Genomic DNA, 13358 nt, shown 5'->3' with positions numbered 1-13358 from the left:
CTCCCTGCTGATCTTCGTGCTAGAGGCCCGAGAGGCTGCCTGGCCTCAGTCTCACTTCTAGGTTGAGGTTAGGGCTCAGGAACAGGGAAGTTGTCAAACTGACAACCTGCAACACAGACTGAAGAGAGCAGTCATTTTTTTTCTCCAAACAAAAATGGGCCAGGGGTTGCGGAAGCAGGTACCTCAGTGTCATCAGTGTCCTCTTCGGTGTGGCTGAGGAGAGCATGCAGAGATCTGAGCATATTTCAGTAGCTATGAGCAATTACGTAAGTCATTTGACAGCTCATTTGTAGCAGCCTTTAGCCTTTCCACTTCACCAGATGACTGCCAGCCAACTGAGGAGCGGGACCCAGCTTCATACAAAAGCAGAACTGTAAGCTGGAACAAGCTGAAAAGACAAGGCCAAGGCAGCACACCTCAGATTTGCTAGTGTAAGACATGTATGACACAGTGGGACATTTGGGACAGCGTGATTATAACAACGGGCAGAATCACTTCATATGTTGCCTACAAGTACGGATACTTACAGCAGCTGGGGACCATTAAAGGCATTGCTTGGAATAAAGACACCAATACATTAATTTTAAAAATCTTTATGTGAATATAAAAGAATTATTTCCAAAGAAACAAAACAAAAAAGATTAAAAATTAGTGCAACTTTTCAGGTTCTATGCAACACAGTGTTTACATTTGTTTTAAACTGACGATGTAGACACTGATACACAGAAAATCTTAACTCTAGCTTGACTAGTGGGGGGAAAGGGGAAAAAAGCAAGGAAGTCTTAAGAAAATCATTTTACTAGACATTATAAACTCAAACAATTGTTTTCATTTTCTATTTCCTAAACTATGGCTACTTAAATAAAACATCGGTATTGCTTATATTACTTATTTCCAAGTAAGTTTATATTGTATAAAATAGAATACCCATATACATATATATTTAATGAAGGAAAAAAAAAATGAGTTCAGTGAAAATTTTTTTTTTATCTGTTTCTTAATCCACTACAATACAGCTGCTCGAAGTCTTCTCAAAACTGCTGCCTGATCCACCTTAAGAAGAACCTACTAGCCCCGAATTTGTATTATTGCTACAAAATACTTCTCTTCCATAGCAGTTATTCTTAATCTCATACAAAGAAAACTATGAGTTAACAAACGATATGTCAATCTGAACTTATTTTTGCTTCTTTGGATCTGTATTACCCGTTTTACCAGAAAACGACCAAAATTACTAATAGTGCTGATTAAATTCAGCAATATTCCATGATTTCAACTCATCACTTGAATCTGTTCTTAACCGTGAAATCTGGGTAGGACACAAATTAATCCTGCTGCTGAACCAAGCAGCCTCTTTCTTTGCTCTGTCCCAGCAATGGCCAGAGCTTAGCAGTGCTGCACACTGCAAACAGCACTTGGATTAACATCGTTCTGCTGTTGTGCCACGTGAAATTTAGCCAGAACACAGCAACTCCAATAGTAGCCGTGTTTGACATTAATGAAGTTAATATTAAAAGGATATTTATTACGATCCTTTCTGCACACCCAGATGAGCTGAAGTGAATACAACAGTATGGCTTATCAAATATTTATTTCTGCAGATCAGTTCCTCATTCACAGAACATAATGCAAGTTGAACCAGCTATAAAATAGCCACTCTTCCACAGGTTCTCAAAATCCCAAAGAAACGCTAAATAAGATTGCATTTAGCCACTTATGTTTTTTACGTTTTAACAGTTTGAAAAAATCCCAAATAAGTAAAATCTTTTCTAATACCTGAACACCTGATTCATTTTTGGCATCCCCAATAAGAATCCTGGGGACTACCCTGCCCTGAAAAAGGCTTATCCCCAGCAGTAGTTCAGTATTTAAGTTTTTTCATTGCTACTCAGAAGACAAGCTTCTAATTAAACAATAGGGAGGTTCTTGGTCATTTTTGGTCCCAGGGTCTGCAGTTTTGAGAAGCGTACATCAAAGACATTTGCTCCAAGGTTTTCACTATTCAGCACCTGATAAAACTACTGACACAGCTCTACCACTGTGAGAACAACAAATGTATCAAGCCTATTAACTAAATGATACTTGAAGGATGTCCATGAAAGTTTTCATGCTGTAAAGAACAAAAGCTGAGACCCATTCAACACCATCAGTGACAGTTTCACATTTCACTAGAACACACCGAAGTACTAGGCTTTAGAAAAGTGAGAGTAAGCCTTAGCAAAATGCTTATGTTCTGCTGCTCACCACCAGCTCCCACACCACTAACAGATTAAATATGCAATTGTATCTTAATAATAATAATAGTAAAAAAAATACTATCACTGCAGCAGTAAAAGACTTCAAAACCCAAGAGGTAGTCCAAAAAAGCAGAGTCCTGAAGAACACAACCTGACAGACATAACTGTCCAACAACAGCTCGTTTGCAATATTCTGTTCCCATCACCTTTCACGAGTCTGGCTTTTAAATGCCTCATGTAGACGTAAGTTTTGCAAGGAGAAATTTTCACAGAATGCCTAAACATCTAACACTGTAAGCCATCACCTCAATTAAGAAGCAACGCTTACTAAGTATTAAAAGTGAATACTTCCCTTTTCTCTAGCATTGCATACAATGCCCAAGAAAAAGATTAAGATGCTTGGGAAAGAAGAAATCAAAGAGCAAGCCATACTGAGGGGCATGCGATCTGCAAGACTACGCAGAAGTCACAATTCAAAACATATTCAAAGTAGCAGAAAATTCTGCAAAAGCAAAGCTGAACCCAGTTCTCAAAAGATGGCCTTAGTGGTGCAGACAGACATATGCTTTCACTCATGCATATGGTTGAGATTTACATTAGGTTTTGGACTGGTACAGCACCCTCAACTACGTAGTGTTAAGTGCGTTCATTTAAGGGGTGCTGCAATTTTATTTTGTTTAACCACAGGTATAATGAGTTTGTTCTAGCCTGTTTGCAAAGAAGAATGGAATTAGCAAACTTCTTAAAAATACAGCTTGCAACAAAAATAAGACACTTTGTAAATAAAGGGACATAATTTTGTGAAAGGTAGCAACTTCCCCCACCCAAATTTCAGGTATTAATCACAATTTCATCTTCTTAGATCTAGATACTGGAACTACTACAGTTTATGCACTCTTCTCCCTGCCAACAAATAATTTTTGCCGCCAACAATTAGCAAAGCAATCTCTCATTTACCTGCATAGCACAATTAGTTCAGAATAACTGCAGTGAAACCACATTTAAAAATGAAGAAAATTAATTTCTATTCAAGAGGTTGTATAAATAGCTGGAAATACACAGGTTTCCTTCCCACCCACACCACTACCTGCGCCCTGGCCTCTCACTCTCCCCCCCATAAATGAAGCGTACCAATACTCCAGACTTTTAAAACATAGCCCAGACTTGAGTTAATACAATAGATTTTTTTTTTTTTTTCTTAAACAGGAAAAAAGTCAGCTTATTTAGCTTTGGTGAATTCAACATCTTAAAGACAGGCTTTCCTTAGTGTATATATGCACAAACTTAATTGTTATTTAAATAAACTGAGTAATTGTGCCTCTGACTTGAGATGACAACGCCTGTCTTCTCTTATACAAGTCAACTAGTATGACTTCTTTTTTTAAATAAATGCAAATATTTTCTTACTTCTAAAACTGTATTTTATATTATTTAAAAAGCATTTTTAAAACTTGGTACCGATCTTTTAAATTTATTTTCAGAAGAGCCCAGCAAAAACGTCAAATATTGCCAGTTTCCTGAAGTACATTTTTGCATAACATCTCCCTATTACAAAAGTCAACTCTCTAGCCCAAACGCTTTAAATAGTTTTAAATATATAGTGCCAAATTTTATATTTACAATATATTCTGAAGGCAAATATAAATCTTAAGTTGTGCTTGTAAATACATACTGCAGTTATTAAATCTACTTCTGCTTGGAAAGCTACGTGCTACCTTCTAGATACCACCGATCAAATTAATCACTTCTTTATAGGTTCTGATGTTGAATTCACATTTGCCCTCCATCATAACCTCCTCTTTCATCAAGTAGTTGAAGTGGAAGCTATAAAACTTTTAAGGACACTTAAGCTTGTGAGTTTCCCTCATGGTCCTTGTGGTTCAATCAGATGTTGCACCTGGTACTTTAACAGTGAGATTCCTTCTGGTATTGGTGACGTGACGTTGTTGAGCTAGGAAGGAGCGTCCTGGGCCATCTCTGCAGGCTCCACTACTGCCAACAAGTCTAGCTTCCATACCTAGTTTCTGGAGGGTTATGCTCTGTAAATGAATTAGATAATACTTAACACTACAGCAAAACAGAAGAAAAATGGGTCATCTTTCACACACAAAGCTAATGTTTATTTATTATGCACAAATAATTGCTTTTTATTTTATTTCTAATATAGCCTTGTGGTGCCATGCAAGGTATAAACCAATGCAGAAGTAAATAAGATTCATTCATTACAGAATGTTAATTTTAGTTCACTGTGAACTTGTTCCCTTATTAAGCATGACATTTAATTTTACTTTCATTGTTTGATTTCCCTCCCCGGTCTGTATGAAACTCTGTGCTTTGATTCAAACGAAAACAAACTTTCTCTAGTCCTTTTCATAGCAATTTAACGTTATAAAACACTTTGCAACAACACTGCTGTAGGATGGCTCTGGCTTCACTTCACAAACACTGTGCTAGACACCGCACATCTAAAGCAGGAACATGAAAATCTTTGGAACTATGGTCTCTCTTGGTCTCACGCCTAAGAACCTCAACAGTAACAAGTGCCTACTGAACATTCAAGAATTTAGCTTGATAAATTCATAAATTCCGTAAACTTATGATAGCAAATGGTACATCACGATGGCAGTCATGGCCTATGACAAATTTTAAGTCTCCTGTTCCAAAGCACCAAAGACAAATAGAAAAGATTAAACAACATAATTTTACGGAATATTTGATTGTTATATTATTTTCTCTTTACGCTGCTGTCAAGCATGTTGATGCTGGCATTTCCCAAGTTACCTCAACAATACTGGAAATTGTAGCTGGAACTCACTGAACTTTGCTAATCCTGACTGCAGGCCAGAAAGCAAGTCGAAGAGCGTGATCTCATTTTAAACTGGAACTCTCTCAGTTGTCTCCTTTTCCTAGTTCAATGTTTTTAGGCACGAGGCCATGCTAACCTGCAAACTGGATATTTCAGACAAGTAGATAAATTACAGGGTTTCTGTCCTAAGCACCAGTTTATAGCAAACTTCAAAAGAAAAACAGAGATGTAAGATTTAATTGCCACACTTAGCAAAACGTGTTTCTCTGATTTATAAGATACCTCCAAGTGAACTTTTGACCCACCTTGTTATACCATGCAGTTACAATTAGCTTTTCCTCATAATCACGTAATTTAGCAATTTTGTTTTCTGTCTGGAATGAGACAGAGAAGAATATCAATTAAAACACAGAAATAATCTGCATAAACTTACTTCAGTCCACGAAGTGAAATAAGCACACGCAGCAGAAATGCTTAAACATGCAAAGCAGCTAGAAGGCTTACAGATGTAAATAAAGATACTTCCTTAAATGACAGAAATTACAGGCTACCTCAAGAAACGCAACTTCTATTTAAGCCTAACTGCTTCAACTTTGCAACTTATTTTAAAGCTGAGAAAAAAACTACATGGAAAAATGAAAAAACATGGAAAAACTACATGAAAAAACTACAGGGTGTATTAGAAAGTCTATAAATAGATTAGCAGTCTCTCTTCACTTTAAAGTGAGGAAAACTCAAAAACAAGAATGTACCCCTAGCTGCAGAATATTCTTATTGTATTACTGAATTTCTATTCTGTGTGTCCTCATGTGTCTTGCCCTCCACATCTCTCACCATTGTTGTTGCCGCCCCTTTGGACATGACACAGTCTTTTAATATCCTCCTTATACTGTAGCACCCCAAACTGCACACAGCAGTTGAGGTGAGGCCACAGCAGCAGAGAACACAGCAGCACAGTCCCCTCGCCCAGCCAGCAGTGCCATGCTTGATGCATCCCCGGGTGCAATTCGCCCTTTTGGCTGCCAGGGCACACTGCTGGCTCATGTGCAAGTCGCTGAACAAAATCCCCAGACCCTTTTCCACAGGGCTGCTCTGCAGCCTCTTGTGCCCTGGTCCATACATACAGCCAGGGCTGCCTGTCCCAGGTGCAGAATCCAGAGTTTCTCTTGTTAAGTTTCATGTAGTTGGTGATTGCCCAGCCCTCTAGTATGTCAAGGTATCTCTGCAAGGCCTCTCTGCTCTCCAGGGAGTCAACAGCTCCTCCCAGTTTAGTGTCATACCTGCTGAAATAACTATTCTAACCAATCCCATCGGGGCTGCTATCAAACTGAATGCAGCATTTCCCAGTTTTCCTTCATCCTTGGACTACTGCCAACATTCCTTTCAGCGAAGCACAGGCAAGCAAATTTTCCTGCATTAACGGGTTACACTCTTCTGGTTTCAAGCACTCCAATATACGAAGTCAGTAACAATGGGTCTATTAAACAAGTCATTGCCCTAATACTTAGTCAATCACACAAACTAAGTTACATTACTACTGAAAGAGGTCAGACTCCGCACTTCCGTACAAGTTACTGTATTGAAGCAAAGCCATTAGGCTAGTGCAGTTTCACTTAGAGCTTTTCAGAGTTTAAAAAGTACCCAAATTAGTGTTTCGGGTGTACACAGAAAGACTATAAAAAAAAAACTTAAAGCGCCCAGACAGATTCATGCTATGATAAAATGTTAATTTAGCTAAGCTAAAAATCCCTAGGTTGGATGGTCTGCACAGTTCCTAACTGAATGCAGCACTGAAGGGCACTGCACCATGAAGAAACAGTAATTTGATTGTCTGATATCTGAGACAGCAGAACATGTAAGAAGTTATTATTAAATATGCGTAAATGTTTACCTCCAATGCTTCAATCTTTTTGTCTCTTTCTGTTATCTGTTTTCTGAGTGACATAATTTCTGCTGATGCTGGATTTAGCTTGGGGTCTAAGGTTTTTATCACCTGTACAAGGCAAAACCAATACATTACATGTCAGCTTTGCACCTCATTTGCTCACAGGAGAGATACAAAAGCAGACCAAACTAGTCAAGTAATCAGGATGAAAACCAGGCTTTCATACAGTATGAAATAAGATATTAAAAGTTATTGAAGAATCATTAATGCATCTCATGGTTCAGGCTGAACAGTGTTCTCTCATACATTACACTGATTGCAACTGAGCAATTTGACCAAAAAATGCAACATGCAGCTACTAATTTTAGAGGGGAAAGGGACAGGACAAGTCAATGTGTTCAACAATTTGTAGGAATGTATATGTTCAGAAATATGCCACTCACATTTCTTGCTTTCTCAAGGTACATTTTATATCTTTCTTCCATTGCTTTCATGTCCTCATCTTTTTTTCGCAAGGCTGCTTCCAGTTCTCCAATCTTCTGGGCTGTTTACAGAGATCATTAACAATGACATACAAAACAAAAATAGACATGGTACTTAAAACATTCCCTCTCCCCCCAAAAAAAAGAAACAAACTTCAGTTACTACATAATTTCCCCTCAAAGTTCTTATTTTTGTTTCAGCTGTACCATAAGATCTTAGATCTGACCCCAAATTCCCATTTTGCAAGGCATCGTTCAACAAAACAATACCCTCACGAGGCCTCCTTATGCACTTATTTTTTCCCCCCAGTTTCAGGTTTTAAAGCTACACTCTAGCAAAAAGCCTTATACCGACAAGTATCCCATAGCCAAGTGGATAAATTAATCATTTCAGAAGAAACATAACAGGGGGGAAGGGAAAAAAACTACTTACGGTTCTGACTGACATCAGGCTGCAGTTCTGCAAGAGCAGCCTCCTTCTTCTGTAACTCATCATGAACTTCACTCAATTTTTCCCTACAAACGAAAGACTGTACTAAGGATTAAGCTTGCAACTAATACCACGCACAGTTAAGAGATGACAGTTGAAACTTGATCATAGGAAATGTGTAAGCAACAACTTTAAACTCCGGTGATTTGTTTGAGTTTAAATAGGAATATTAGTATGCATTTTTGAAGAACAACAGAAGTTGTGACTTTCAAATTGAACCTTGATTACCTAAAGCTAGAAGCAAGAAAGTGGGGAAGAAAAAAAAAAAACACCAAAAAACCCTTCTAGCATCTCTTTAGCATGATCTACAATCTGATGGAAGGATAGACGTATTTCAGAGGAATTAAATGCATTTTGAGTACAACAAGAGTGATGGTTTTAACAGTCTGTTATTGAATCAAAATGGTAAACTGCCATTGGCAAAGAAGAGATAGTTAAGTGAATATTTCTGTAACAACATTATCATGACTGGAATAGACAAAACCTGAATGCTAATACTTAACTCACTACATGCATGGGTTCTCAAGACAGTGACTTGGAAAAAACAAGACATCGGTATGAAGATTTAGGCAGTTTATGTGCTAAAAGAGTCAAATTATTTGGCATAATTAAGTTATTGAGGATGCATGTGTCATACTTACATATGCGCTGCCAATTTCTGCTTCAGGTTGCTAGACTACGAAAGAAAGTTAAAATTCAGTTAATTTCAATACTTCACACCGCACAATGTTAAAAGTGTTCTTACAGATGAGCCTAGAATATTTAGCACACCTAAATTAGCTAAGCCAAACATAGCTTCAAAAACTGCATTTTTTATGCATGTCTATAACTGCATTCATGGTATCTGTCTGGTGCAAAAAGTAACCCCAGCATCTTCATTCTTTAAAGCTATCCTTCTCATTATAGCATCACTTAATCCTACAGTTAGAGATTTAAAGAAGTAAAACATAGAAGAGTTAGTTTCTTAAAGAAGGGGAAAAAAATGGAATCACACAAAATATGATTCTTTTCCAGTGAAAACAAATGGGTGGTGTATTTTTTTTTGATACAATGTAATAAAGCAGTTTCCAAGTTTGCTTACTCTTGCTACAACATAAAGATATTTTACACCAATGAAAAAAAAAAAAAAGAAGAAAAAGAAAAAAGTACCTATCCAGAATCTTGCCTTCTTAGTACATATCAGAACTAAACGCACCCACAAAAAAGAGGCACATCTAAACAAGACGTGATGCTATACTGAAGGATTTTAAACAAAACTGGTGTAACATATTCAAGGTCAAGAAGCCTGAGCATTTACTTACTCCTTCTGTCTTGGATCCCTGCTCCTGCAAAGTCTTCTGCAGATCTTCAATCTGCTGTTTTAACTCTCCAATATGCTCCTCGTTTAGCCTTTTAGGTAGAAAAGCCAAGAAAAGCCAGTTAATACCTATCTTAAATAGATCATGGCACAGTAAGACTTTTCTTCTCCATGCTTAGATGATAATTTTGCAGAGGGTTTACCCAGCAGCACTTAAGCCACAAAGAAACTGATTTCAAATTCTTTTAGTCTGACTTCAACTTCTGCTGAAACAAACATTTGGCAGCTTTATTAAACATTTTATAATGACATACCCAGAATCATTTTAAGGTTTAAGTAAGCTTAATTGGTCCTAAATACTCACATCCTAGTAAACTGCTTTCAGCATTCATTAAGTGATAGAGAAATTCAGACCATATCCCTGCATTATAACATCATTTGTTTGCATTTCTAGAAATAGAGTTTATATCCATTCTTGGTCTCCCAAAAATCAGAGCTAAGAGCATCCTATAAACAACAAGTTCCTTCATAGCATGCTAGACACAGAACTGCCAAGTTTTACAACACATTTAAGCTTTCCTTCTTCTTTGCCTCATTACCCTTTCCTGTTTTTTTCACGTTGTCGAAAAGAAAAAGGGTAACTGGCTTCCTGCACAGTACCACGCTACAGATGGAAGCCAGAAGACCACTCTGAAGGGCCAGAAACAACATTTTTCTGCATTTAGGATGCTGTTTCACCCATTACCTTTTCTCAGTTTCTAGTTCATTTACTGTCCGACGCTTTTGCTCCAGCTGATTCTGGAGCTCCATAATACGTTCATTTTCTGATCCTTCCTGTTGTAACAGAAGCATCTTATTTTCATGCTGCAGCCGAATAAACATTTCTCTGAAACAAAAAGAAGAACAAAAAGGTCATTGCTGATTAGGAAATAATCAGAGGTAATATTCCTGTTCTGTCTAAACTGAGCAAAATAAGTTCCCCTCAGGAATACACTCAGGAGAATAACTCAATTTTTGATTAAGTGTAACTTAAAATTCTCAAACAATACACCAGGTTTTGAAGAGAAATGAGAAAGGTTTAGATTATATAATTCCAAATTCAAATTTTATTGAGCCTTTATGTTTTACTCTGCCAGACTTTCACAGTAACATTAGCTAGCCTTTGCTATTCTGTCTTACTTGCTGTGTGTACTGTTTGTTTGTTTTGTCTGCAAGCCAAAAGATGAGAATTGTTTCAATCCTTAAATGGATATTTTCAAGCCAACCTCTACATAAAGGAAACTGACTTAAAAAAAAAAAAAAAAAAAAGAATGCAAATCAGTTATGTTTTTGGGAAATAATTATTAAAAGCTACATGGGAGTCTAGAGAAGCATCATGGAGAGAAATCTAAGTGGGAGACAAAGTTGTTGCTGAAAATACTGAACTCACATGGAGATGGTTAATATTACACCGCACGCATAAAAATCCCAAAACTGGCGCAATGTTTGTGTGTCTTACCTATATTCTACCGGCAGAATTTCAGCAGCAAGATTATCGTGGCTTCTAACACGAGATGCACCTGAAATTGCATGAGAAGTTCGTTTGAACAAACATACAGAAATAATTAACATACAAAGAAAAGCCTCTGAATATAAAGCAATACCTGCTTGAGTCAGATGATCCTGCTGCATCTGTGAATACCGGAGCTCTTCATTAGTCTCTTTTAATGCATCACACTGCACTATCAGTCTCTAAGAAAACAGAGATGAAAGTAAGTCACACTGCAACATTTTAGGACCAAATAACACTAATAAGGACTAGTACTATGTATTCTATGTATATATGTATTCTATGTATATATATATCTATATCCATAAAACAAAAAATATGAAACTTACAGCACTGATTTTCATTAGATGTTCATATAAGCTCTCATTCAAGACACTTACTTCTTTTTCTTTGATTAAAGCTTCATGTTTTTCTTCAAGTCGTTTCATCTCAAATGCTAGCTTATCAGCTCTTTTTGATTCTTCAGACAGCTTGTTATGAAGTTCCTGGACCTTTTTATTAAGAGAAGACATTCAGCACATGAAGGTTTCAACATTCTGTCTTTAAGAATTATGTTAGAACCTTCATTCATACCCAGTTTAGCAAAAATAAACAGCTGATCCTCCAAGCTTTTGCATGTTTTGGTGTGTTTGTTTTTTTTTGTTGTTGTTGTTGTTGCTGTTGTTGTTATTAATTAAGAGGTAATGAGCTTTTTGAATGATTTAACAAGTTCAGGCAGCTCCTTTCATTATTGCAGGAGTTAAATGTTCTATTGTTGAAATAAATGCAACTTTCACGGTTTAAAGTAAATTTCCCTGAAGAAAGTTAATATTACATGCATGTCATCTCAGTAATAGCTGAACAACTTCTCCCCAGGAACACAAGTTACCTTGGTTGAAGTAAGTAAAACCTCCAAATCAAACAGTTGACTGAGAGGGAAGCTACAGTTAAAACTGCTAGCTTGACTCTCTTTCCCAGTTTATTAAAGCAAACTGCAGAATATGAGGGAGTTTTCAGAGAGAGAAAGGTCTAAGGGGGCAATACAGGTTAAGTCCACGGCCCATTAAATTAATTTTTGTTGATGACATCGTCATCAATTAAAAAGCAACTACATTTTTTTTGAATGATTTAAATCCACAGCCTGTTAGATTAGGCCATTCATTTTTTGTTGATTTTTTTTCCAATTAAAAATAATAAAAATATTTGCATTCAAGTAAGAATATCAAAAGAAAAAAAGTAACATCTTAAGTATAGTTGCAGTCCTACCTGTCTTTTGTAGGTTTCTAACTGGGCACGGGCTGCATTGGCTTTCTTTAGTTCATCTTCCAGACTGACTGTATTGTGCATATACATCATGTTGGTTTCCTGCAGAGATTTGACTTGTCTGCGGAAGTCATTCAGATCCTGTAGCTTTTTACGATATACCTCAATAGTTGATTCCAGCTTACTTGCTTTGTCTGCAGTAGCCCTTAAAGAATAAGCAGGAATTAGCAAAGTATGTTTCTTCTAGAGAGACTAGAGTCAGATTCTTCTTTCATGCAAGTTCAAGCAGTTTTCAAAGGCAGATGCAACATGCTTAAAAGCAGAATTAAATCTTACTGCTTTATTTTGCTGACCCTTTGAAACAGTTCATGTAACGTGTGCATCCAGTCACTGGATGGACCCTCTCTAGAGGCAGCTGGTACTTGCATTTGTGGCAACACGGGCCTGGACACAGAGGGTAGGGAAATACTAAGAGTTCCCCCAACATTTACGGACTTGTGCGTATTGGCCATCCACATGATACCAAAAGTTACGTCAAAGTTCTAGCTGCACATACACTTTTCTACATCAGAAAAGTCAGCCTCTTGACAGCATAAAACGTTTTCCTTAGTAAAAATGTCCCCCTTAATAAAATGCACATTCACACTCATACAAAAATTTCCTAATTCATCCAGAACTTAAACTTTCCATTGCACGTGAAGAACAATATCTGTACTTATTTTACCCTGCGTTGCAGAAGAATTCTTATACTAAGAAGAGGTTGTGTGTAAAAGCTTGCATTTCATCCCCGCTTTGTCAAGGGGCCTTTTTCGAACATTTATTTTAGACCTTGTTTGGGTAAGACCCATCCACAGAAGTAATAGCTGTAAAGAATTATTTTGAAATACAAACCCTTAGGTTTAGTCATTAAATCCTGCCAATGTGGAGAAAAAAAAAAAAAAAAGAAAGAAAGAAAAAAGAAAGCTGTGTATATTATATACCTAAGAATATCATTTTCGTCTTTCAGTGCCCTAGATTCTTCTGCCAAAGAAGTCAGTTCATTGTTTCTGTGTTGCAGTTCAATCAGTTGTTTTTCTAGATCTTCACAATGGACACGATAATCATCTTTTGCAGCTTCAAGCCTACCAGATCAAAAACAGGAAGTCTATTAAGAATCCATATTCATTACATATTTTGCTCATGATGACCCATTTAGTGCTAGAACTATTAAAGTAAGAAAAGGGAAACCTATTGATTTAAGTTGTCAAAAAAGGGTACTGTAAACTTTTGACTGTCTACTTGTTAAATCACAATGGATTCTGTACTGCAAATGTATGATGTGATATTTCAAGGAATCACATGATTTTTTTTTTCATAGGAATTACAAGAAG

The 13358-nt window shown here is 36.9% G+C and overlaps 1 protein-coding gene across 3 annotated transcripts in view; it reads right to left on the bottom strand.

Moving 5' to 3' along the window:
- Positions 1-601: 601 nt before the first annotated feature.
- HOOK1 (hook microtubule tethering protein 1) overlaps positions 602-13358 on the bottom strand; it is a 38715-nt gene continuing 25958 nt past the window's right edge. For all 3 annotated transcript variants that reach the window (XM_082766104.1, XM_082766105.1, XM_082766103.1), the window contains exons 10-22: positions 12969-13109; positions 11992-12193; positions 11127-11237; positions 10841-10928; positions 10696-10756; positions 9943-10083; positions 9202-9289; positions 8542-8576; positions 7844-7926; positions 7372-7472; positions 6935-7036; positions 5349-5417; positions 602-4276 (exon numbers count right to left, since the gene is read on the bottom strand). In XM_082766104.1, coding sequence (XP_082622230.1) covers positions 4118-4276; positions 5349-5417; positions 6935-7036; positions 7372-7472; positions 7844-7926; positions 8542-8576; positions 9202-9289; positions 9943-10083; positions 10696-10756; positions 10841-10928; positions 11127-11237; positions 11992-12193; positions 12969-13109 — 1381 coding nt within the window. In that variant the 3' untranslated portion in view covers positions 602-4117. The remainder of the gene's footprint in view (positions 4277-5348; positions 5418-6934; positions 7037-7371; positions 7473-7843; positions 7927-8541; positions 8577-9201; positions 9290-9942; positions 10084-10695; positions 10757-10840; positions 10929-11126; positions 11238-11991; positions 12194-12968; positions 13110-13358) is intronic.

The sequence above is a fragment of the Aythya marila genome, assembly GCF_965140915.1.
Source record: "Aythya marila genome assembly, chromosome: 8".
Lineage (NCBI taxonomy): Eukaryota > Metazoa > Chordata > Aves > Anseriformes > Anatidae > Aythya > Aythya marila.
The sequence above is the reverse complement of the archived record's forward strand: the minus strand, read 5'-3'. Positions and strand labels throughout refer to the sequence as shown.